Below are 27,482 nucleotides of genomic sequence, written 5' to 3'. Positions count from 1 at the left end.
TCACAGCTAGTCTCAGGATTTCTAGCTCTCTTTGGTAAATATAGATTGAGCATGGTAAGTGGAATTAACCATATCCCTTTTGAAGGCAGTCCTTGTTCTTCAAAATTGTCATATTTATTTTAGCAACATGCTTAGCTATTGCAACCCACATGTAGTGGGAGGAAATGTTTGAAAGACTTTTCTGCCACAGTCAGCAGTGACTTGTCAGACAAACAACTTCTGAGGTGCAACTTTGGTCCTGACAGCTCTCATTCCATTAGGCACAATCCAGGAGAATGGGAAGCCAGGAGATTTCAGAGAAAAGGTATCTGTTTCATGGGCATATATTCTTCACCTGTCAATAGACACTTTTAAAAAAGCCTCCAAACAAAGGAGATAGATATAGTAGTTCTCTCTCCAAGGGTAGAATCTGAACTGAGTCTGTGTTATCAGCTGGCTAGTTGGAATGGGGAGAGGCCAAGGATAATGACTGGCAGTATGGCTGCTGGCCTGTGTGGCCATCATAGCCAGGGTGGACAATATGATAATAGATATTGACCCTATGGTCATATAATCTGATCAATGTCCTTAGATCAACAAGCTTCTCACTATGTTTTGTATAAAATACTGGTGTACAGAGAACGAGATATTGACTTCTTAATCCTTTGAGCCCAGGCAGGACCTGGAGAATCAGGGAGCATGTGGGCTGTTCACTTTTGGCCTCAAGTAGTCTCTCCCATTTGCCCCAAAGTGCAGTACAAATAACATCACTTTCTCTATGTGTCCTGAAATGGAAAGATTGGAAGCACTATCTTAGCAGACCTGCCCTTAAAGGCCAGTGGTTTAAGAAAGTATAAGGTTTAGGACAGATAGAGCATCCGAAGAAGGAAGCATGAAGGAAAATAAACGTGAGAAGGAAACATGAAGGAAAATAATCCCGGAAAAGTGTAATCCAATATGCTGAAATATGTGAAAATAGTAAGGAGAGGAAGGAGAATGCCATTGGATGGCCAAGGAAGTCAGCAGATGTAGTTTTTTTTTTTTTTTTTTTTTTTTTTTTTCCAACTGGTAAAAAGAAAGTCCTTGAATTTTCCTTTTCCTGTTTTTTTTTTTTTTTTTTTTTTTTAATTTAAAACTCTTAGACTCTGACTCTTTGACTAGCATTTGTTTATGCTTGTTTAAGAACTGTGTTTTAAAATCTTTTTATTCCAAACACCTAACACAGGGTCTATCACATACAAGTATTTATTGATCAAATGTTTGTTGAAATGACCAGGCATGAAGTGATTGCAAAAGAAGAAACTCATTCATTCATTCAACTCAACAAACATTTTCTAGTTAGTACTATGGGCTAGGCTTTGGACATTCAAATGAGTCAGAAATACCATAGTTTTCAAGGAATTCATAGTTTAGAAGAGAAGGCATATTGATAATACATTATTACATATGGCATAACAGAGGCTGCACAAGATAAAGTTAAGTACTAAGAAGGGATAATCAATTTTATCCTGGAGAGTGGTTAGGAAACCAGAGAAATACTTTAATTGAGTTTATTTTTAAAGGTTGATTGAAATGTAATATACATGTATAGTAAATGTACCGCTTAATAAAATTTGACAAGTTGAACATACCATGTAAGCCAGGTGCCTAGAAAGATCCCTTATTTTTCTTCCTAGTTACTGTCCACCAAAAGTAAGACCTATCTGACTTTAAACAGCATATAGCAGTGATGCCTGCAACTAGTGCCTTGTATAGCAGGAATGGCACAATATGTATACTTTTCTGTCTGGCTTCTTTCAACAAACATTATGTCTGTGACATTCATCTATATTATTAGATATGAGTAAAGATCAATCTCATTGTATGATATTCCATTGTCAGAATATGCATGCATTCATTCCTCCATTTATCTACCTACTGTTTGGTGGACATTTTTAGTCTCTGACTGTTACAAATAGTTCTGCTATGAAATTCTAGTACATGTGCTTTAATGAATGTATGTATGTATTTTTGTTGAATGTACACCCAAGAGTGCAATTGTTTGTTCTTATGGTATATTAAGATGTATAGATACTTCCAAATAGTTTTCAAAAGTGGCCGTACTAACTTACACTCCCAGTCGCAGTCTATGAGGGTTCTGGTTGCTCCATTTCCTTGCAAACAATATTTTTTCTTTTTAAAAAATTTTTTTTATTATACTTTAAGTTCTAGGGTACATGTGCATAACATGTAGGTTTGTTATATATGTATACTTGTGCCATGTTGGTGTGCTGCACCCATCAACTCATCAGCACCCATCAATTCATCATTTATATCAGGTATAACTCCCAATGCAATCCGTACCCCCTCCCCCCTCCCCATGATAGGCCCTGGTGTGTGATGTTCCCCTTCCCGAGTCCAAGTGATCTCATTGTTCAGTTCCCACCTATGAGTGAGAACATGCGGTGTTTGGTTTTCTGTTCTTGTGATAGTTTGCTAAGAATGATGGTTTCCAGCTGCATCCATGTCCCTACAAAGGACACAAACTCATCCTTTTTTATGGCTGCATAGTATTCCATGGTGTATATGTGCCACATTTTCTTAATCCAGTCTGTCATAGATGGACATTTGGGTTGATTCCAAGTCTTTGCTATTGTGAATAGTGCTGCAATAAACATACGTGTGCATGTGTCTTTATAGCAGCATGATTTATAATCCTTTGGGTATATACCCAGTAGTGGGATGGCTGGGTCATATGGTACATCTAGTTCTAGATCCTTGAGGAATCGCCATACTGTTTTCCATAATGGTTGAACTAGTTTACAATCCCAGCAACAGTGTAAAAGTGTTCCTATTTCTCCACATCCTCTCCAACACCGGTTGTTTCCTGACTTTTTAATGATTGCCATTCTAACTGGTGTGAGATGGTATCTCATTGTGGTTTTGATTTGCATTTCTCTGATGGCCAGTGATGATGAGCATTTTTTCATGTGTCTGTTGGCTGTATGAATGTCTTCTTTTGAGAAATGTCTGTTCATATCCTTTCCCCACTTTTTGATGGGGTTGTTTTTTTCTTGTATATTTGTTTGAGTTCTTTGTAGATTCTGGATATTAGACCTTTGTCATATGAGTAGATTGCAAAAATGTTCTCCCATTCTGTAGGTTGCCTGTTCACTCTGATGGTAGTTTCTTTTGCTGTGCAGAAGCTCTTTAGTTTAATTAGATCCCATTTGTCAATTTTTGCTTTTGCTGCCGTTGCTTTTGGTGTTTTAGACATGAAGTCCTTGCCCATGCCTATGTCCTGAATGGTACTACCTAGGTTTTCTTCTAGGGTTTTTATGGTATTAGGTCTAACATTTAAGTCTCTAATATAACAAACAATATTTTTTCTTTTCATTTTAGCAATTCTCATGGCACCATATTGTAGTTTAGCAGACTTTTGAAAGATGCATTTTATTTTATTGGGCAAATGGGGTAATAGAGCGAGTCCTGGGGAGGATCAAAAAAATAAGAAAGGGGGAGCATGTAGGAGTCCTCAGCAGCTCTCCTTGGAGGCACTAGGGGAGAATCTATTTCCTTGTGTTTTTCTAGCTTCAAGAGGCTGCCCAAATTCCTTGGTTCCTGACCCTATATCATTCCAACTTCCTTCCATCATCACGTCACCTTCTCTGACTCTGACTCTCCTACTTTTCTCCTGTAAGGACTCTTGTGATTACATTGGGTCCATCTGGCTAATCCAGGATAACCTCCATCTCAAAAGCCTTAACTTAATCATGTCTGCAGATTCCTTTATCATGCAAGTTACATAGTTACAGGTTCTGGGGATTAGAACATGAACATCTTTTGGAGACCCTTTTTTAGTCTACCATGATCATGTTGTAGCCTCACCTTATCTATACCATAGTGTGTGTTATTCTTATTTATGTGGGCCAGGTGCTAAGCAGAGTGGTGTGATGGAAGAGGCTGGGCACGATGGATCCTGCCTGTAATCCCAGCACTTTGGGAGGCTGAGGTGGGCAGATCACCTGAGGTTGGGAGTTTGAGACCAGCCTGACCAACAAGTAGAAACCCCTTCTCTACTAAAAATGCAAAAATTAGCTGGGCGCAGTGGTTTATGCCTGTAATCCCAGCTACTCGGGAGGCTGAGGCAGGAGAATTGCTTGAACCCAGGAAGTGGAGGTTGCAGTGAGCTGAGATTGCACCATTGCACTGCAGCCGCAACAAGAGCAAAACTCTGTCTCAACAACAACAACAACAACAAAAAATGCTGGTATGGAGTTAGCACACCAGGGAGTCCCAGAGCTGCTTCAGAGCTATGAAGCCTTGGACAAATCATTTAAATTCTCCTGGTTCTCACTTTGTAGTTTGTGAAATGAGGCTATTGGACTAGGTCAGGGAAGGCAAATTCTTGCTGGGCACACTGTCAACCTTCTTCCTTCCCACACCCATGGCAGAGATTACTACTTCTTCAAGGCTCTTTCTCTTGTGATCTTGTGTCCCAGCCTAACCTTCCAAACAGCCACTACCAGATGGCATGAAATCTACTTTCTCTCTCCAAAAAAGATCATCTATGAGGCCTACATCTTAAGCTGTTAAAACAACATAGACTCCTAAAACTCAACTAACCTTATCATGGATCATCGAATGCCCAAAGTCAATTGACTTCCTTTCTTTTCTATGTTTTCTTCCCCAAGTTTTCTCTAACCTATTAACTTGGCTAATCAGTATTTTATATATCTTTGCTTCTCCTCTGAAGGGAGCAGTTAGGAACAAAAAGAGAAATAATAGGCCGAATGGGTCCCCAGCTGTCTTATCATCAATCCAGTAGAAATAAGAGTTGCCTACACAGAAACCCTGCACTGCCACCACAACCATGGCAATACATGTACTTATACTTACACTTGTAACTACACTTACATTTAAAAGCCCATGTCACTTTCTCGCACACACATTGATTTCTACATAGAACTTGCCTTTTCCTAATATACGGAGAACACAGCAACAAATTATACTGTTGATTGCCAGACTCATGAGCTAGAAAGAACTCTCTCAAAAGTAGTTTACAACCAGGCATGACCAGGCATGTGAAACATCTCTTTGAGGGTGAGTGTGAAACATTAACATTAAAAACATATAGCTTGGATCATGAGAAAAGCTATGAGACAGGATGTGAACTCACGTCTACTGGAAGGAGTAAAATGCAAAGAATACTCAGGGGACTTAAGTTAAGCACAAGAATCAAAGTCAGGTACTAGACCAAAAAACCAGAATAGTCAAATGATCACGCTGTCTTGTGATACATGGTTTCTGGAATGCATTACGAAAAATGAAAGAGCACTTTTCTATTAAGATAACTGTCTCTTATCAGATTCTACCTAGGTTTGCTGTAACCTGATGCTTTCAACTCTATTTGTGGTTTATAAGATTTTCCAAAGAAGAGACACTTTTTCTTCTTAATCTAATACCCCTTCACATCAAAATGGAATTTTGAGTTGCTTCATTTTATAACCACAGGACAGAGAAGATGCCTCTTCTGAGATCTGAGTTCCTCACTGGAAATTCTTGGTAGAGACAAAGATGTGTGGTGTCCTGGAATGGGTTGCCTTCCCTGAAAAGCCAGAGCATCCCTCCCCCACATTTAAGTGATTACCCTCACATAGGCCTGCCTTATTTTTCTCACAAAGTGTGTCAATATCTGAAATTATTTTATTGATCTGTTTACCTTGGGAATGGCAGCCCTGTAAATGATGAATTGGGGATGCGGATTTAAGTGGCAGGCTTGTTTTCTTTGGCCAGCATAGTGGCCATAGATCAATTTTGAATTGAATGTCTTTAGACAGGCAGAAACTCTCCTGCTCAACATAATCACCATTCCCTGTATTCTCACCCTTGACTACTTCATACATGTGAGTCCTCTGCATAGCCCAGCAAGGCATTTGAGTATGGGAAGTGTGGCTTCCCTGTAGTAGGTCTCCTGCCCTGGAATATAACTGCATGGCAGTGGGACCTCATCTGTACCCCAGCATGCATAATGGAAGGGATTCAACAAATATGTGTTCGCTGGTGTATAAAATGAGAGGTTTTATTTCTGGCTTCTTCTAGCTTGTTGTACGTCAAAGAGGGGGCGTTCTGCACTTTTCATACTTTCACTTTCTCACCTGTGGGAGGTTTGAGTGGTACAATGTACATGGAGTTGAGAGGGAAATGGGTGGAGGCCCTGTTAAGATTTTTTTGGAGACACCCCTCCAGAGTCAGCACTCTCTAGACAATGAGCAACTCCCTTCTAGCCAGGCTTTTGCAAAGAACTGAGATGCTTCCTTAGACAGGAACAAAGGTTCACAAGTGTTATTGTTGTAAGTCTCCTCTCTCTGAGAAATGAGATAATGACGAGTCAGCCAGTATGGTGGACAAGATAATGCTCCCCTACCCCACAAAGATGTTCACGTGCAAATTCCCCAACCTGTGACTTTGTTACCTTATATAGCAAAAGGGACTTTGCAGATGTGATTAAGTTAGAGTCCTTGAGATGGGGAGATTATTCTAGATTATCCACCAGGTCGGCCCAATATCATCACAAGGATCCTTATGAGGGAAAGAGGAAGGCAGAAGAGTCTGAGTCAGAAAGAGTTATGTGATGACAAAAGCAGAGGTAAGAATAATGCTATTGTTGGTGGGGGAGCATGAGCCAAGGGATGTGGGTGACCGCTAGAAGCTGGAAAAGGCTGGGAACAGATTATCTCTCAGAGCCTGCAGCAGGAATGCAACTCCAACTATGCATAGGTGTTAGCCCAGTGAGACCTGTGTGGGACTTCTGACCTTCAAAACCATTAAGATAATAAACTTGTGCTGATCTAAGACATTAAGTTTGTAGTCATTTATTATAGCAGCAACAGGAAGTTAATACAGTGAGTCAGTATTTATTGAGCATCATTTGTGAGCCAGGAACTGCATAATGTTCTCAGAATAAAAGATAGATATGGTCTTGAAATGTAATTTTGCAGGGAGGGTAACCTTTTTTTAAAAACTTTTAAATTCTACTTTTCCAAACTTTTTTTATTTTTTATTTTTTACATTTCAGTAACTTTATTGAAAGGTATATACCTTAGTACTAAAACATAATGGTAGTTGGTTAGTTTACCTCTGCCAACTCAAAATTAACAATGATATATTCAAAATGTTGAAATTTATCAGTCTTTTGGGAAAACTAAAAAGTTATGCATAAACAGGATATTGGCCTGAGATTTCCTTTTTTTGTTGTATCTCTGCCAGGTTTTGGTATCAGGATGATACTGGCCTCATAAGATAAATTAGGGAGGAGTCCCTCCTTTTCAAGTTTTTAGAATAGTTTCGGTAGGAATGGTGCCAGCTCTTCTTTGTATATCTGGTAGAATTCAGCTGTGAATCCATCTTGTCCTGGGCTTTTTTGGGTTGGTAGGCTATTTATTACCACCTCAATTTCAGAGCTTATTATTGGTCTGTTCAGGGATTCAATTTCTTCCTGGTTCAGTTTTGGGAAGGTCTATGTGTCCAGGAATTTATCTGTTTCTTCTAGATTTTCTAGTTTATGTGCACAGAGATATTTATAATATTCTCTGATGGTTGTTTGTATTTCGGTGGGGTCAGTGGTAGTATTCCCCTTATCATTTCTGATTGTGCTTATTTGAATCTTCTCTCTTTTCTAATTTATTAGTCTAGCTAGCAGTCTTATTTTATTAATTTTTTTTTTTTTTAAACCACCTCCTAAATTTGTTGACCGTTTGAATTTTTTTGTATGTGTGTGTCTCGACCTCCTTCAATTCAGCCCTGATTTTGGTTACTTCTTGTCTTCTTCTAGCTTTGGGATTTGTTTGCTCTTGTTTTTCTAGTTCTTTAGAATTACAGAACATGCACACTTTAATGAATTTCTTATTGCTATGAAGATGAGGAACACTTAGAGACAATTATATCAATACAATAAATACTGATTCCACAGAATGCTTATGCATGCATACATTTTCCTCCAAACAAACATGTTTTTCACAGATTTAAGTGACGAATGATTTATATAGGATTCTCCAGATTCCAAAATATGTACAGATTTTTTTACTCTACAGAAACTGATGAGTAGTGGTTGAAAAAGAGTTGTTTTGTCTAACATGGCTCTTATGAAATTCTGTATCAATACACATTTTTCAGTAACCACACATTTTCCTTTTATTGTTAAGTGAAATTCTGGACACATCAGCATGCGGGACGAAACTGTTCCATTTCCAAACACTGTTTCAGATGAGATCACGAGTGACTGACAGCGTGACTTAATTTTAACCGTACACACATGCACATGCACACAGGAGCACGCACACACGCAGGCACACGCACAAACATGCACCATCCCCGATCTTCTCTGTGACTTTTGACTAACATGGCCACGGCAGCAGTGGATGAGATCACATTAGGAGAAGACACACAAGTTAAGAGTAAGGTGTCCCCACTCCTGAGAACTCTGCCTGAGCACCGGCAGGGCTGCGCCCGCCTGGATGTGAGTGAGGAACCCAGTGTCTGAGGTCCCTCTGGTTTACCAGAGAAAGTGAGCAGCTATGGCAATGACGGTCACCAGTGTGCCTAGAACTCAATGGCCACCATGAATACATATATTTTTTCTTCATTTCAAATTTTAATCAAAGCTTGTATATACGATTACTTTATTCCTGCATCTCCTCAATTTTTTCTTCCTTGTATTTGCCCTTTTCCTTTCCTACTTGGCGAGATTTGACTTTCTGTTCAAGGATCTTTTTGTGGTCTTTGTCCAGTTTTAGGCTAGCGATAACCACCTTGCTGGGGTGAATGCCTAGATGGACAGTTGTGCCATTAGCCTTTTCCCCCTGCACCCATTCAATGTAGATGACATATTTCTTCCTAGAAATCTGGACTACTTTATCAATATGCTGACCTTTATAGTGTCCTTGCACAACCTGAACTTCATTATCCTTTCGGTTAGGCATGGATTGAACATTGTACTTCTGTCTCAGCTCTTTGGAAAAAGGGGAAGACATAATCTTCCTGCGAATGTGGGAAGGTGTGCTGAAATGTCTTTTGCGGTTCTTGCTTCGGTCAGAAGTCCCAAAGGGATTGAACTTCATTTTGGCTGCTCCCACTTCGGTCTAGGTTTTTTAAAAGCTTCAAAAATTTTTAATTTGGCAGAGATGTGGTTCTTAAGTTTGATTGAGCTATTTGCAGCCATTTTCCAACGTTCCTAAACATCATTCTAAGACTCTTAGACTTTCGAAATAAACCATGAGGAACCCAAGCAGGTGGCCTGTGCAGTGGTACCCCGAAGCCACGCTGAGCTCAGGCCTTTGCCTGTGGAGTGGAGGGAGAGATCTGGCAATCAGACCTCTTGCCATGAGAAAATGCAAGGCCCTGAAGCATCTGGACACCTCACAGCACTCCATCAGGCAAATTCGTTCAGGACAGCTAGATCTGAAACCTGAGGAACCAGACTGACTCAGTTTTCAAAACAGTATAGTCAGGAAAACATATCAGATAAAAACACATTTTTGATCTTTAAAAACAAAATGGGTCAGGTGCGGTGGCTCACGCCTGTAATCCCAGCACTTTGGGAGGCCGATGCAGGAGGATTGCCTGAATTTAGGAATTCGAGACCAGCCTGGGCAACATGGTGAAACCCCGACTCTACTAAAATACAAAAAACTATCTGGTGTGGCAGTGTGTGCCTGTAGTCCCAGCTACTCGGGAGGTTGAGGCAGGAGAATTGCTTGAAACCGGGAGGCGGAAGTTGCAGTGAGCCGATATCATGCCACTGCACTCCAGCCTGGGTGGCAGTGCAAGACTCCGTCTCCCAAAAAAAACAAAACAAAGCAAAACAAAACAAAACAAAACAAAAAACCAAACCAAAACAAAATGACTCTAAAGTATTTGCAGTTTGTCCCTTAGCCAACTCAGATCCGTATTATGTCATTATCGGTTACTCTTGGGCCCCAGGCTGTCAGTCATTTCAGAATCATTCTGGATGATTTAGATCTGAAGTTCCTAAGACTAGCACTTGAATACCCAAGTAACCAGGTGCCTCTCACTCTTGGTAAGCTCCACTGAAGGACGGTCTGAATGTCCCTGGTCCTACTATATCTGTGTCTACCACTTACCAGATGGGTTCCCTCCCACATCACTGCAAAACAGGGCAAAGCACCAAGAGTCTAGTTCTTCTAGTGGTGATGTTAGTTTGTTAACTTGAGATCTTTCTAGCTTTTTGTTATGGGCATTTAGTGTTATAAATTTCCCTCTTAACACTGCCCTAGCTGTGTCCCAGAGATTCTGGTACATTGTATCTTTGTTCTCATTAGTTTCAAAGAACTTCTTGATTTCTGCCTTGAGGGTACATGTTAAGTAAATAGATGTGTGAGAAGTGTTGTGACAGAGTAATTCAGGGTGCTATGGGACCATAACACAAAGAAAAGCATAGCCTAGATTGGCATGATTGGATAGGGATGCTTAGGTTGAGATCTGAATGATGGGTAGCAATAAGCTAAGAGAAGAGACTAGCTAAGAATGTTCCAGACAGAGGGAACAGAATGAGTGAAGGCCCAAAGTGAACATGATATGTTCAGGGAGAAAGAAAACTCAGTGTAACTGGCAGACTGGATGTGAGGAGAGAGGTAGGTGAGGCTGGAGAGGTAGGCAGGTCCAGATAATATAAGGCTTTGATGATCACATTAAGCTCATGTTAAGATTTTGGACTTATTATTAGTATTTTTTAGCCATAGAAAATGCTCAGAGTGTATACTTTTCCTATGGGCTGCTGGGTGACAGAACTGGATTAATCTTTCTAGTCTTTAGGTAGACAGAGAGTCATTTTGGCAAGGGCTTTTGGAGCTTATCCATACCCTCATCTTCTCTTCTCTTACAGGAATAGGAGACTGTTTCACTTCCCTATCTCTTTGCAGGTAGCAGGGGCCAAGGGACTACATCTGGCCAATGGGTCATTAGTAGAAGTAACGTGTTATTTTGAGGATGACTCATTTAATTACCAGTGTGAGACCCTCCAGCATTCTTTTGCCCTGTTGTGTCAGCCTGTGAGGCTGCATGTTTTAGATGCTGCAGCTAGAGGCTGGTGGAGGCACCAAGAATCTGGATTGCAGAGTTGTTACATGGAAGAGTTGCTCCAAAGTCTCCTGGACCCACAGCAAACTTCGAGTTAGAAAATAGCCTTTGTTCTGTTAAGTTCTTACTATTTTGATGGTGTTCCTGCTTAGCTTGACTTTTTTTCTGATTTATTCAGTCATCTAATACAGTAGCTTCTTATCATCAGAATGAAACTGGGGAATAGTTTAAACATAGAGAATGTTGGACACCCACCTGCCTTGTTCTGATATTGGCCTCAGGTAGAGCCAGGGGACTTATTGATATGTTTTATATGGAGGAAGTACTGATTCTACTAGTCTGTCTTAGCCAGGATTACAATAACTGGGCAAGTGAGTTGAATTGTGCTGGCCTGCCCTGGGTACATCATATGTTACTTTAAAAACCCATTTTAATGATGCCAGTTGTTGTCTTGGGGATCCTAAGACATTCTTTGAGAAAACAGTATATTTCAGGAATGTCAGCAAAACCAAGCTTCAATAAAGCACTTTTGTTATATGCAACCTTCAAACAGAGGAACTTGATGCAGGGATGGAGGTATTTTTAATTAAGAGAGGAGCTACATGATTTATAGTGTGATGGGTCTGATCCACACAGTTCATTTATAATTTAGGTGAATATATACCATTTATTTTCTACAGTAAATATATTTTATGCTATACGATGTTCTACTTGCTTCTGTTTTGAAGATTACATTCAACCTAGTTTGCACAAGAATTTTTTATTCAATGTTGAATGAATATTCTAGGAAGGAGTTGAGAACTCTTGAAAAGCTTGGTAAATGATTTGCTTTTTCTTAGCAAATATATCAATAGGTATAACTGGTTTAAACCTAGATCCTTTTATACATGTATATAATTTTGTTTTAAATTAAAAATTTAAAAAGAGTTTTTGGTCACTGGTCATTCTCTGAGTTTCTTATGCTCCTGAGGATCCTGGAATATAAATATTTCCCCCAGACTTTCTCTTATCTTACTGAGCAGCCTACAGCTTAAAAGACATTAAGTACTTGTGGATTCTTTATTCCCAAGATTTATATAGAGTCTTTTGAGTTTAACCAAGGCATTGTCACACTGTCATGGGAGAAGTGAGACTGGGGAAATCAGCGAAGCCCACTTTGTCAGTTAGAGACAGAGCTAATACTGCAGCCTGTCTACCTTACAGGTTATTGCAGAGCTAGGCTCCAAGTGCATTACTTCAGAAAAGATGATAATATATAGTATATTTATACTATATTTATAACAGAGTTCAAAAAGTCCATTGAATACATTTAGGACTTCAATGGCTTTCTGATGCAATATGAGGCAGAGCTCTATTGTAAAACACCAAACGAAAACAAGCAAGGGGAACTTAAAGTGAAAATATGGGAAGAGTTTTCACTGCTCACCTTTGTTCAGACCTGTATTGGGGAGATTAGTTTGTCAGTTAGGATAGGCTAGGTTGTAATACAATAACAAACAATTCTAAAATTTCACTGGCTTAATACAGCACAGGTTTATTTATCACTCACTGTATATGTCCAAGTTTTGCCTGGTCCTGTGGTTACATTGCACATTTCATCCAAATTTTTTATATTCATGGGTTGTTCATTGTATCTTCTTATGGTGTTAATGTTTGTAAGATTTGTGGTGGTCTTTTTCATGCATGATACTAATATTTTTTGCCTTTTCTTTTTTTCTTGATCATTCTTGCTAGGGGTTTATACATTTTATTAGTTTTTTCAGAGGACTAGCTTTTGGCTTTGTTGATTTTCTTTCTATTGCATGTTTATTTTGCATTTTGTTGATTTTTGTTCTTATCATCATTATTTTATTTCTTATATTTGATTTGGGTTTACTGTGCTTTTGTTTTTCAAACTTTTTGAGATAGGTACTGTATTAGTTTGTTTTCATGCTGCTGATAAAGACACACCTGAGATTGGGCAATTTACAAAAGAAAGAAATTTAATGGACTTACAGTTCCCTGTGGTTGAGGAGGCCTCACAATCATGGTGGAAGGTAAAAGGCACGTCTCACATGGTGGCAGACAAGAGGAGAGAGTGAGAATCAAGTGAAGGGGATTTCCCTACCCATCATTCTCAGCAAGCTGTCACAAGAACAGAAAACCAAACACTGCATGTTCTCACTCATGGGTGGAACTGAACAATGAGAACACTTGGACACAGGTAGGAGAACATCACACACATGGGGTGTGGGCAGCGGGGAGGGATAGCATTAGGAGATATACCTAATGTAAATGATGGGTTAATGGGTGCAGCACACCAACATAGTACATATGTAACAAACCTGCACATTGTGCACATGTACCCTAGAACTTAAACTATAATTAAAAAAAGGGGGTTTCCCTTATAAAACCATCAGATTGCATGAGACTTTTATTCACTACAACAAGAACAGTATGGGGGAAACTGCCCCCATGATTCAGTGATCTCCCACTTGGTCCCTCCCACAACATGAGGGAATTATGGGAGCTATAATTCAAGATAAGATTTGGGTGGGGACACAGCCAGACCATATTAGGTACTTAGATTATTGATTTTCTTTCTCCTTTTCTACATATTTCAAGCTCTGTTTTCTTCTAAGTTCTGCTTTAGCTGCATTCCATGAATTGGAAAATCACTGCCTTAGACTCACTCCCAAGGTTACACCTTAGGCCAGTGATTCTCAACTAGGAGTGAGTTTGTCCCCTTCCCCTGCCAGGAACATTTGGCAATATCTGGAGGCATTTTTGGTTGTCACACTTGAAAGAAGGGAGCTACTGGCATCTAGTGAGTAGAGGCTAGGCGTGCTGCTCTAAATTCTATAATGCACAGAACAACTCTTCACAAAAAAGAATTATCTGGCCCCAAATGTCAATGTTGCTGAGGTTGAGAAACTTTGTGGGCTAGGCCTACATTGCCAGTAAAAGTTGCACACCCCCTTGCCATAGTGCCCTCCATGTGACTTGTTACTCATTCTTTCAAATTCCAGAGGCGCTGTCTCTGATAACCCTGTACACATAACTCTGCATAAAATAAAATGATTTCTTTTTGCCTGCCTTCTTCCAATAGAATAGAAGCTCTGTGAATGCAGGACTTTGTCTATTTCATTTACTTTCCTTTCCTAGTATGTAGAACAATGTTGAATGAGTTAATGCTTACTGCATGATTGAGTGCATTGCTGCATGGGAAAGAGTGTCTCATTCCCAGTGTGTGGCACTGAAAATACAGTGGTAAATAAGGAAGAGGTAGTGTAAGGTTAAATTCGAAAAGAAAAAGTTTTCCCTGGTGCCAGAAGGGAAAGAGACTGACTTATCAATTTCCTTATGAACGTTTACTTTAAATAAAAATTATATTTGTGAGTTCTCTCTGATGCTTTGAGATGTCCGTAAGCATTTTTAAAAGCTAAATAAGAGGCCTGCCAGTTTTACAACCCAGGGATCCTTTCCTCAAGGACTTGGGAGCTATCTCATTGAAATGGAATCATTCAAGGAGATAGTGCCCCATCTCTCAGACTCTGGGAGAGGGTAGGAACCTAACTTCAGTAGTGCACCTGACTCCAAGTTACTAACCTACTTCCAGTCACAAGTATGCAAAAAACTTACTTTTCCTCTGGATAAAGTTAATTAGCAAATATAGTGGCTACATCAATTATCAGGTGGATTTAGTAGGAACTATGTATGACAAATGTTGCTGTCAAATCGTCTTACTTGAGTACCAGTTATTGTCTATCTTGAGTACATGTGTGGAATGGGTTTCATCTTCTTGGCTGTATAAATGGATGAGATTTCTTTCTGTTTTTGCAGTTTCTTTAGTTTACCTAAAGAACCAGAATGTGCACAACACATTCTGGTTTAATGATTATTCAATAATATAATGGCTTTCTTTTTCTTCTGCTTTTGTGGAGAGGTTTTTCTGGGTGGACAGGAGATTGTTTTTAATTACATTTCCCCAACAGTAGTTATTGCCACACCAGGAAGGTGGGTTAATAATTTAAAAGATGCTCCACTGCATCCTTTCTTTTGAAAACTAACACCCTCCTTATATTTTCTTTATCTCTCCCTTGGTAGTTGTTTTCAGAGCATCTGTACTGCTGAGTCTTAGGGAGACTCTCATTTCCATCAGTTTCTTCCCCCTCCACACCATCTAGGAATGCTTTCACATGGTATGTAAAGTGCTGTGTAACTTCAGCTTCCAGGTAGGGAACAAGCAACAATTAATACATGGATGGACGCTCCTTTTGGTCCTTCAATGGGTTTGTTTTAGACCTCTCCTTTGTGGGAGTGGGTACAGAAATCAGAGGGATGTAAAATTTTTTCAGCTATGTGGTCCTCACTGGTTGGTACTGTGGTCTAACATTCCACAATGGGGTATGCAGGTATTTTCCCTACAACTCGCTCTGATCTGAAGACTTGTGTCTCTTTTCTGGATAGCATATGTATTTCTGATGATGTTTAAGCAACTGTTTTACTGAAGACCTTGCTTAAGTGTCCTAAAGCAGTGCAGAGTTGAGGGTGGGGATGAGCGAATGATCAGTGGTGACTTTGAGCTAACTCCCTCACAGTGGGTGGGGAGGGGTAGATCAGGCTTCATTTTAGGTCTTCAGGAAGGTGAGCCACATGCATAAACTTCTTCCAGTCCCACCCGTTCCCTCTCATCAGCCCTCTCCTTAAATCCTCTCCAAAGTCCCTGGCCTTACCCTCAGGGTCACTCTTGCCCTTCCTTAGGGGTAATGAAATAACAGGCTCAGATCATTCCTAGGATATACCACTCTGCTGCCTCAGGCACCAGTGGGATCGCACTGAGTCTTCCTCCATCTGGTGGCCCACTGACTCCCTTTGTCAGGGGGGCCCTGGGAATGGTAGTTGCTTTCACTTCAGTTGGATCTCTCTCTGTTGGTGACCAAGACTCTCTCCTTAACCAACCTTCAGTTATGCTTCTCCAAGTCCTCTTTTTGATTAGGCCTCACTCTTGGACTCTGTCCTTGGTCCATTTAGTTCATCTTTCAAGAATCCTGCTGGGTCAGTTTAGTGAAAATTCTTTATCCTTGCTATCTGATCAGATTCCTCATTCCCCAACCTCGGTGTCTGATCATCCTAGCCTGCCTTCAGCAAGAGTCTTATCAAATCAGTTTAGCCAGAATCCTCTTTATCTTTGAGAATTTTCTCTGAATAATTTTCTGTCTACAGACCCCTAGCCTGATTTTTGGCTGTAAATCACTTGTTATTGTCTTCAACTCAACCTTGTTGAGTCAAGGTATATCTATACTGAGGTCTCTCTTTCTCTGTTGCAATGGTTACAGAATAAAATTAACTTCCCAGTTTTCTTTGGCATTGGCAATGCCAAAGCCAATTTTTCTCTTAAAATACTTGATGGCCAACACACTTTTCCACTGGACTAATTAATGTTTTCCAGAAAACTTATTAGTCTGTCCTGTGTGAGGTGTTTGTATTATTCCTCTTATTCTTTGACGCTATTCCTTGTGAAACAGGAAAAAGACAAAAATCTTGGTTTTGTTATGCTATAGGCACATTTTCCTCTGCCTTTGTAATAAAAGAACCTGGAGATTACCTCTGCCTAACTTTTCGATCTACATTCAAGTAATATGTTTAATTCTGATTCCCCAAATTCTCCTGTGGCAGATATGATTGAAATTTCAGTAATGCTACCATGTAAATATTCAGTATTGAAACTTAGACTTGCAGATATAACAGGGAAGAACTGTTCCAATGACAGAGGTTGCATGAACTCTTTGAGGAGAGATATTTACTATAGATGACTTTGCCAATGATTCAATGGAAATACTTCAGTAATTGTAGAGTCCTGTCTAATTGAACATTAGATGTTTGTATAACACTTCTAAAATTATTTTTATGCTGACTATAAAAAGTAATTTGGTATCTGCTTTATTCCTTCTTGTCATCTCATAATGAACTTGGTCTCCAGATATTGAAGTTGGAGGTGTTTTCTTAGGGTTCTTAAAATGTCAGTAAATACTATAATATGGAAGACACTAAATGTAAGAATGGTACTGAATGCACGTCTGAAAGTGAGACTGATGCAAATTTTGAATCCCTGGGATTCACGGTGCAACCTTGCCACTTGCTGAACTTTGGACCAAGGGAGAAGGAAGCCAAATGATATTGCTAAAGCTCCTAGTATCCTAAGGTATCGTGCTAGTTGTTTACCCATATGTTATCCCTTTACATTTTATTACCAACCATACAAAGTATGTTTTATTGTCTTACTGTTTGCAAATGAGGAGAGCCAAACTTAGAGAGTTTAAATGGTTTTCTCAAGATTTCCTATATTCAGGTGCCAATCTGGAATCTAAGATTACTTGACTTTAAACCTCTTACACTTTCCGCCATGCCATACTGCCAACTTCAGGAGTCAAAAGTTCTTCAGGTACTATTTACTGCTGTACAATAGTGCCCTACAGTGTTACTTCAGCATAGTGGGATTGTGGCCTTGTTGTGTATGGTCTTGTGCCCATATTCCATATTCCTTTGACGGGAGAGATCATGACTTATTTAGCTTCGCCTTACCAGCACTTAGCACAGGGAATGAAACTTAGGAAAATTTCAATAAAGGACTGTTAAAATGGATGAACAAATCAGACATGGGCATCCTAAGCCTTTTAGTTTCTAGAACCTGTAGGATCATTTAAAGTTCTTTTTCTCCTTGTCCACTTTAATATTCATAAAGTTGCCAGATACTGCCATTTTACTTCAATAATGTCTCTAACACCTGTCTGTTCCTTTTTATTTCCATTGTCAGTACTTCTTTTCCAGTTAGCTTCTATTAGTATCTTTACTACTTTCATTCACTTTCCATTTCATTCCATCTATCCATTCATTTATCCATCCATCCATCCATCCATCTATCCATCCATCCATCCATCCTTTTATTCCTTCAACAAACGTTTTGTGAGCACTTATTAAGTACCTGAAAAACATGTTATCAGAATACGGTGTATAAGTTCCTTAAGAAAAGATTGTTCAGAGTGCCATGAGGGTATGAAAAAGGGTTACTCTTACCCAATTTGGAGAGGGATATTCAGAGAAGGCTTCTTGGAGGAAGTATCATCTGAGCCAGATCTTGAAGAATCAGTTGAGTTAGGAAGGCAAAGGGGATAGAGAAGGGAAAAATAATACCTGTAGTGTCTCTCCCTTGCTGCATCACCATATCCTTTCCCATTTCTATTTTTCTCCGTGTTCCTTGAATGCATGTTGGACTGTCTCCTGCTTCAGAGTCTTTGCACTTGCTTTACCCTCTGCTTATAATGGTTTCACAGATATCTGCATGGCAAACTCTTCCATTTCCTTCAGGACTTACATGTCATCTTTTCAGAAATGGCTTGTCTGATATCCTATTTATAGTTGCAATGACTCTCCTCCCTGACAGAACTCCTCATCCCCTGCTTTTGCCTAGCAAATATCATCTTCTATCATACCATATATTTATTTATTTATTTCATTTACTCCCCTAGTTTTGATTACTGCTTTCTTCACTACCTACATAAGTGCTGGCACATAGAAATTTCAGTGGTTATTGATCATATGAATGAATGAAAAGTTGGGAGATAGGAATGCAAAGGCAAGGATGTGAGAAATTTTAAGGGAATGTAAAACTATTTTGGCCTGATTCCTTCTGAGATCCCTTATTGCACCACCACAGAGCATTGTGGCACCTTTTCCTTAGACTCTTGCTGAGCGCTGACTCTACTAAGGGTAAAGAAGAATATTTTGCTGACTTTACTTCTCCCTTCCAGATAATGTTGCTTTGTGCTTTCACCACTACCAAATGATCACTTCTAGATTTCTCAGAAGGGCTTTTCTCTTTGGCCAAGACACAGGGCTCTTCTGCAGAGCTATGGACTTCCTGGTTCCCGTTTGTCATCACATTATAGACATTAGGAGTGGAGGAGAGGGAAGTTGGAGTTTTTGGTTAATGGCTTCAGCTTCCTTAGTGTGTAGGAGGTTAGGTCATCTATTAAGAGGGAGGAGGGAGGATGAAATCTGGAACCTTTACTGACGGGATTAGGACAGGCAGTTGATAAGAGAAAATAGAGTTGTTGAACAGAATAAAGTGTTTGAGAAATGGATATGTCCATACGATGTTTGTATTTATTTTTTGCATAATGCATCATTAGTGTTGTGGTTTTGTTAAAAAGGAAGAATGAAAATTTATTTCCACTGTTGGGAAAATAACAAGCAAGATGTAATAATATGCTGTGATTTGCTTATGGGGAATCCTTGTTATTCTCAAATTATGTGAGCTGCTTAACCTGGGAAAATCCACTGGACAGGCTAATCATCAACATATATAAAATAATCAGACATCCAGCAGGTATATGGGGAAGGGGTAGCCGTGTAGGAACACTGGGCCTTCCAGAAGCAGATTTCGTGGTTATTTCCTAGTCCCAGAGAGATTAACGATTAACCCTGAGGCTATGATTTACCAAGGATTCCTTGTGGGATCTGTGCCTAATACTGGTCAAAGCCTCTTGAGGGACATCCAAGCTTATAAGATCATACAAGTCCCCTCCCCCTGGCAGTAGGAGAGGCTCTTGGCAGCTAAATGCTCTTGCTCTTATCTTTATCAGATCACCCTAAAGTTAGCAGAAAGTCCAACACTGTGCTATGACCATACCCTAGAGAAGCAGAATAGAAACAGAAGGACTCAAATAAAGGGAGGAGCAGGAATTCTAGAGGGTACGTGGAGCCACTGAGACTTCCAGAAGGGGTGAGAGGACATCTTCAGGATGCTGGACTTGGGGTCTGGGACAGGGATTTTAGGGTAGGAAATGGTAAGGATGCTTCTGCAATGGAGCACAGAGCAATCTTTCACCAGAATGGAAAAATACCAACAGAAAAGGAAGGAAAACAACATTTATAGGGCACTGACTTCATCTGGCATTTGTCTTAGGCTTATCGCATACCACTAACGTATGTTACTTATACCTCATAGCAGTTCTGTGAAAGGATTGTAATATCTCCTGTCTGAAAGTGACAAAATTGAGGTCTAGAAATGCTCAGGAACTTTCTTAGGGGCACAAGCTAGTAAGTGGCCAAGCTGAGATTTAATTATGTCTCCTAACTCCACATCCAGAGTTCTTATTAGCTCATCCCACTTGGGGAGGAGGTTGTGGCAGTCAAGCCACTGGGTGACCAGGCCTTAGTCATATTCTGACAAGGGGGCCTGTGCTAAATACAGTTGTTAAATGTCTGTTGACTAATGAATACAAAGACCTGCTGTCTCTTTTCAAATTTTGGAATTACACTCATTATTCTGAGCCTCCTCTGTCTTCTTTCATAGCTCATTGACTCATGGTTTGATCTTCTACACTGCTGTGGGCTCTGTTTGTCCCAAGCAGATAAGAAGGAAAGGTATTTCTTCTGTTTGGCAAGTGTATTAGTCTGTTCTCATGCTGCTATGAAGAAATACTTGAGACTGGGTAATTTACAAAGAAAGAGGTTTAATTGACTCACAGTTCAGCATGGCTGGGGAGGCCACAGGAAACTTAAAATCATGACAGAAGGGGAAGCAAACACGTCCTTCTTCACATGGTGGTAGCAAGGAGAAGTGAAGAGTTAAGTTAGGGAAAAGCCCCTTATAAAACCATCAGATCTCGTGAGAACTCACTCACTATCACGAGAACAGCATGGAGGTAGCTGCCCTCATGATTTAATTACCTCCCATTGAGTTCCTCCCATGACATGTGGGGATTATGGGAACTACAATTCAAGATGAGATTTGGGTGGAGACATGGCCAAACCATATCACCAAGACTATGCAGCACTCACAGACAGGGCATCTTATTGCTAGTAAACCTGGCAAACGGATAAAGAAGGAAAGGGAGAGGGAAAGCCTATCCATCTATTTTATCTCTTCCTCCTCATTCCCATTCTAGAACCCTCTTTATCACTCTCAGGCCATGGCTGGGGAGAGAGACCTTCAGGGAAACCAAAGCATTCACTCGTGTCTGCTTCCTTGTTTGTTACTTGAAAATATCTAGATTTCTTGAGGTCTGCCAATCTCTCCTCCTTTTCTCCTTACAAATCTATGTGCCCTGGGGACCTGGTTGGGGCTATAGGCTTCTAAAAACAAACTTCCTCACCCATTAAATTGCTTAAGCTTTTTTTAGAGGGTCAGGCTCATCACCTCAAAGGTCCATCCTTAGTGCTGCTTCCTGCATTTTGCTCCTGCTACACAATTTCTCTTTCCCTACTATAGTAGTCAGGGTTCTCCAGAGAAACAGAACTAATAGGATGTGTGTGTGTGTGTGTGTGTGTGTGTGTGTGTGTGTGTGTGTGTAAAGAGAATAGATACATAAGGAATTAGCTAACACAATTATGGAGGCTGACAAGTCCCAATGCCTGCAGTGGGCAAGCTGGAGATCCAGGAGAGCTGATGGTGTAGTCCCATTCCTGAAGATACTAGGTTCGAGACCTGGGAAAAACTGATGTTTCAGTTTGAGTCCAAAGACAGGAAAAAACTGATGTCTCAGTTCAAAGACAGTCAGACAGAAGGAATTCCTTTTTACTTGCAGGAGATTTAACCTTTTTGTTCTATTGAGGTCTTCAACTGTTAGATTGGGGCCCACTCACGTCATAGTAAAGAGAGGGCAACCTTTACTATGTCTGCTAATTCAAGTATTTTATCTTATCCAGAAGCACCCGTACAGACACACCCAGAATAATACTTGAGCAAATATCCAGGCACACTGTTGCCTAGTCAAGATGACTCTTTAAGCTATCACAAGTCTACCCCTGATTAACTTAGCACCTATCTGCATCTCCTTAAAACATATTCAATGTCCAAATAAAGACAAAAGCAAAGTCATATTTTGCCCTAACATGATACAACTATCCTATGTACAACAAAGAGTACACTAACCATTCACCAGGAAAAGCAGGTAAGATTCTTGTGTGATGTTTATTCTTCTCCTTGATATCCCATAAGTTAAATACTATATTGTAAAATTAACAATACTTACACGCTATGATATAAAGTTACTATATCTTATGTTGCATGAGAAGAGAATAAGAAAATAAATATTATATATATAAATTTTACTATGCATACAATCATATTCATAACAAAATAAGGATGAAATATGTCAATTACAGTACTGAATTCTGTAACTTGTCACATTGCTATAGCTGGTATTTGTAATTACCTCCTTCTTTCACTACTCATTCTGCACTCGCTTTGCCTTTAGCTGTTTTTTTTTATTTTTATTTTTAATTTTTTGATATAGGATCTCCTTCTGTTACCTAGGCTGGAGTGCAGTGGCATAATCACAGCTCACTGCAGCCCCTACCTCCCAGCCTCAAGTGATCCTCCCAACTTAACCTCCTGATTAGGTGGAACTACAAGCATGCAGCACCATGCCTGGCTAATTAAAAATTTTTTTGTGTATAGAGATGAGGTCTCACAATGTTGCCCAGGCTGGTCTCAAACTCTTGGGTTCAAGTGACCATCCTGAAGTGTTGGGATTAAAGGCATAAGCCCCTGCACCCTGCCTGATTGTGGTTATTTTTATTTATTTATTTATTTATTTATTTATTTATTTATTTATTTATTTTGAGACGGAGTCTTGCCTGTCGCCAGGATGGAGTGGAGTGGCGTGATCTCGGCTCACTGCAAGCTCTGCCTCCCGGGTTCACGCCATTCTCCTGCTTCAGCCTCCCAAGTAGCTGGGACTACAGGCGCCCCCCACCACGCCCGGCTAATTTTTTGTATTTTTAGTAGAGAAGGGGTTTCACCACGTTAGCCAGGATGGTCTCAATCTCCTGACCTCGTGATCCGCCTGTGTCGGCCTCCCAAAGTGCTGGGATTACAAGCGTGAGCCACTGTGCCCGGTGATTGTGGTTCTTTACCTAATGAGATGATCCAAACCATCATTCCTGAGGGGTCTGGGTCATTAGTAGTCCTGCCTGGATTGTGGTGTTGTAGTTTTCCACTGACCTTAATCACAGGGCATAGTAATACTAAGAATGCCTGAAGGAATCTCTTGTATTCCAGATTTTACCTCCATCGTGGAGTGGTAGTCCAATTTCCTTTTGGTAGCCAGGTTTAATTACCCCAGCCAACACAGTAACTTCCTTTTTTACCTGCTGGTTCAGAGCCAGGAGGATTCCAAGGTGGCTGGGCAGCAGTATTAACTTCCAATTCAATGGAATCATTGTAGCATTCCACCCCTGCAAATAAGACCTCTGGGCTGGCAGAGCATAAAGTTGTGGAAACAGGAAGCAAAAATTTTGCCAGTGGGTCACTGACAGTAATAATGAGTGGTGCCTCTCCCATTTGTATTCTTGATTTCTGGACCCATGAATCCTGGACCCTAGCTATGGGAGAAACAGCACTGTACATTGGACACTGATTTGGAGCATATATAGTGTTCTGGAGAACCTTGCTCTAGCCCTGCAAGGTATTGGTACGTAGCTGGTGCTATAACTGAGTCTTCAAAAAGTCATTCTACCATTCTGTCAAACCAGCTGTTTCAGGATGGTGGGATACATGGTAAGATCAGTGAATTTCATGAGCATGGGCCCACTGACACACTTCATTTTCTGTGAAGTGAGTTCTATCATCAGAAACAATGCTGTGTGAAACACCATGACAGTGCATAAGGCATTCTGTAAGTCCACAGATGATAGTTTTGGCAGAAGCATTGTGTTCAGGGAAGGCAGATCCATTTCCACAGTAAATGTCCATTTCAGTAAGGCCAAAATCTTTCCCTTCCATGATGGAAGCCATTTAGTATAATCAGCCTACAACCAGGTCACTGTCTGATTCCTCTGGGGGAATGGTGCCATACTGGGGACTCAGTGTTGGTCTCTGATGTTGGCAGATTGGGAAGTCAGCAGTCATTGTCTTCAGCTAGGCCTTGGTGAGCAGAAGTTCATGTTGTTGAGTCCATGCATAACTTCATCCCTGCCACTATGGCCTCTTTTTTCATGATCCCCTCAGGCAATGTCAGGAGTGGCTGGAGAGGGAGGCTGACTATTACCCACAGAAAAGTGATCCTAGCCAATTGACTATTAACATCCTCCTCTCTGAGGTCACCCTTTGGTGAGCATTCACATGGCACACAAATATCTTCATCCATTTGGCCCATTCAGAGAGGTCTACTTCCTCTCTAAATTTCCTTGTCATCAATTTTCTAATCATGTTTCTTTCAAGTTGCTGACCATCAGCCATGGCCACAACCCATGAATCCATATATAATCACACGTCTGGCCATTTCTTCATTCAAACAAAATGAACAATCAGGTGCACTGCTCAAAGTTCTGTCCACTTGGAGGATTTCCCTTCACCACTATCCTTCAGCAGTGCTCTGGAAAAGGGCTATAGTGCTGCAGCTGTCCACTCTTGGGTGGTGCCTGAACATTATATAGACCTGTCTGTAAACCAAGGCTGAGTTTTCTTTTCCTCTGTCAAATGGTCATTGAGAACTCCCAGTGAAGCCATAGGTGCAGACTAGAAGAGAGAGGGTAGTATAGCAGAAGTGGGGGCAGCAGGCATACTTGTGCCTTCAGGACTGCTTGGGCCTGACCTCATATTTACCACTTCCCTTTGATGATAGAGTGCTGCTTTGCACACCCAACTTTACGGCTTGGTGGATCAGATAACAGCCAATTCATGTTGGGGAGTTTAGGTTTCATGGTAACTTGCTGGCCTATAATTAAGCAACCAATCTTTACTAAGGCCAATAGCAGGCCAAGAGTTGTTTCTCAATAAGAGAAGTTATCTGTGGAGTATTGCAGGGCTTTGCTCCAAAATCCTAGAGGCCTGCACTGCAATACACCTATAAGAGCCTGCCAAATCTCAAAACAGGATTCCTATCTGTCACCGTCATTTTAAGTATGGTGGGATCTGCTTAATCACCTGGCTCAATAGCAGATTAGCTTTTACATTAGCCTGGATTTATTGCAGAGACTTTTTTTTTTTTTTTTTTTTTTTTGGAGCCACACTCAAAACTAGCAGCTTTTTAAGTCACTTGGTAAATAGGTGGAAGTAACACACCTCAATGAGAAACATGTTGCCTCTAGACTCTAGCGGCCTAATAAGCATTGTGCCTCTTTTTTTGTTGTAGGAACAGGTAGATGCCATGACTGACCTTTACTTTTTGAAGCAATGTCTCCCACATGCCTCATACCACTGTATCCCTAAAAATTTCACAAGTGAAAGTACCTGAATCTTTACTGGATTTATTTCCTACCCTCTGATGTGCAAATGTCTTACCAACAGTACTTCTTCTTGCTCAGTAGTTCCAATTGGCACAATGTCATCAATGTAATGGACCCATGTGATATCTTGTGGAAGGGAAAAGCAATCAAGATCCCCACAAACTAAATTGTGACACTGGGTCAGAGAGAGTTGTTATGCCTCTGAGGTAGACAGTGAAGGTAGATTTCTGGCCTTGTGGGCTCAAACTGCTTGAAACTGCTTTTGGTGGTCCTAGATAATAGACACAGAGAAAAAGGCATTTGCCTGATCAATAGCTGCATACCGGGTACCAGGGAATGTGATGATTTTCTCAAGCAATGAAACCACATCTAGTAGAGCAACTGCAATTAGAGTCACCATCTCCATAAACTTAAAATAATCCACTGTAATTCTCTGAGATCCACTTGTCCTTTGCACAGCCGAAATAGGCAAATTGAATGGGAGTGTGGTGGAAATCACCATCCCTGTGTCTTTCAAATCTTTAATTGTGGTAGTAATCTCTGTAATCCTTCAGGAATCCAATATTGCTTCTGGTTTACTGTATTCCTAGGTAAGGTACTTTCAGGGGCTTCCACTTGGCCTTTCCCACCATAATAGCCTCGTGGGGATTTGGTGAGCTACTGAGTATGTCTGTCTTAATTATGCATTCTAGAGCTGGGAAAATAACCACATGATGGGGTCAGGACCCACTGTGCCCACTGTGAGATGGACCGGAGCTACAACAGTATTGATTACCTTATCTTCATAAGCCCCTACTGTGGCTGAGGGATCAAAGTCACGTTTTGGGTCTCCTGGAAAATTATTGTCAGTTCAGAGCCAGTGTTCAGTAGTCCTGGAAAAGTCTGATTATTTACTTTCCCCCAATCTATAGTTACCTTGGCTAAATGCTGTAGGTTACTTTAGGGAAGGCTGGTAGAAATAGTAACAGTATATATTTTAAGCAGTGTACTAGAGTTCTTCCTCTAGAAGACCTGCCTTTTCTTAATTGAAGGGATTCTGGTCTGTTAACTGGTTTAAATGTAGAAATGATGGAGGGGCCATGATCCTGTGTTTTCTTATTTATTTATTTATTTATTTATTTATTTATTTATTTTACTTTAAGTTCTAGGGTACATGTGCATAATGTGCAGGTTTGTTACATATGTATACTTGTGCCATGTTGGTGTGCTGCACCCATCAACTGGTCAGCACCCATCAATTAGTCATTTATATCAGGTATAACTCCCAATGCAATCCCTCCCCCCTCCCCCCTCCCCATAATAGACCCTGATGTGTGATGTTCCCCTTCCCGAGTCCATGTGATGTCATTGTTCAGTTCCCACCTATGAGTGAGAACATGCGGTGTTTGGTTTTCTGTTCTTGTGATAGTTTGCTAAGAATGATGGTTTCCAGCTGCATCCATGTCCCTACAAAGGACGCAAACTCATCCTTTTTTATGGCTGCATAATATTCCATGGTGTATATGTGCCACATTTTCTTAATCCAGTCTGTCACTGATGGACATTTGGGTTGATTCCAAGTCTTTGCTATTGTGAATAGTGCCGCAATAAACATACGTGTGCATGTGTCTTTATAGCAGCATGATTTATAATCCTTTGGGTATATACCCAGTAGTGGGATGGCTGGGTCATATGGTACATCTAGTTCTAGATCCTTGAGGAATCGCCATACTGTTTTCCATAATGGTTGAACTAGTTTACAATCCCAGCAACAGTGTAAAAGTGTTCCTATTTCTCCACATCCTCTCCAACACCTGTTGTTTCCTGACTTTTTAATGATTGCCATTCTAACTGGTGTGAGATGGTATCTCATTGTGGTTTTGATTTGCATTTCTCTGATGGCCAGTGATGATGAGCATTTTTTCATGTGTCTATTGGCTGTATGAATGTCTTCTTTTGAGAAATGTCTGTTCATATCCTTTCCCCACTTTTTGATGGGGTTGTTTGTTTTTTTCTTGTAAATTTGTTTGAGTTCTTTGTAGATTCTGGATATTAGCCCTTTGTCAGATGAGTAGACTGCAAAAATGTTCTCCCATTCTGTAGGTTGCCTGTTCACTCTGATGGTAGTTTCTTTTGCTGTGCAGAAGCTCTTTAGTTTAATTAGATCCCATTTGTCAATTTTTGCTTTTGCTGCCGTTGCTTTTGGTGTTTTAGACATGAAGTCCTTGCCC

At 40.4% G+C, this 27,482-nt stretch overlaps 2 protein-coding genes across 5 annotated transcripts in view; one reads left to right on the top strand and one right to left on the bottom strand.

Annotated features, from left to right (window-relative positions):
• The window catches only part of TNFSF4 (TNF superfamily member 4), a 286,979-nt gene that overhangs the window by 106,272 nt on the left and 153,225 nt on the right, over positions 1-27,482 (top strand). The gene's annotated exons all lie outside the window — the stretch shown is intronic.
• LOC104665512 (60S ribosomal protein L26-like) lies at positions 8,640-9,077 on the bottom strand. The gene has a single exon (XM_010367363.2). The coding sequence runs from the start codon at positions 9,075-9,077 to the stop codon at positions 8,640-8,642; it is 438 nt and encodes a 145-aa protein (XP_010365665.1).

Source organism: Rhinopithecus roxellana, chromosome 8, assembly GCF_007565055.1.
Source record: "Rhinopithecus roxellana isolate Shanxi Qingling chromosome 8, ASM756505v1, whole genome shotgun sequence".
NCBI lineage: Eukaryota > Metazoa > Chordata > Mammalia > Primates > Cercopithecidae > Rhinopithecus > Rhinopithecus roxellana.
The sequence above is the reverse complement of the archived record's forward strand: the minus strand, read 5'-3'. Positions and strand labels throughout refer to the sequence as shown.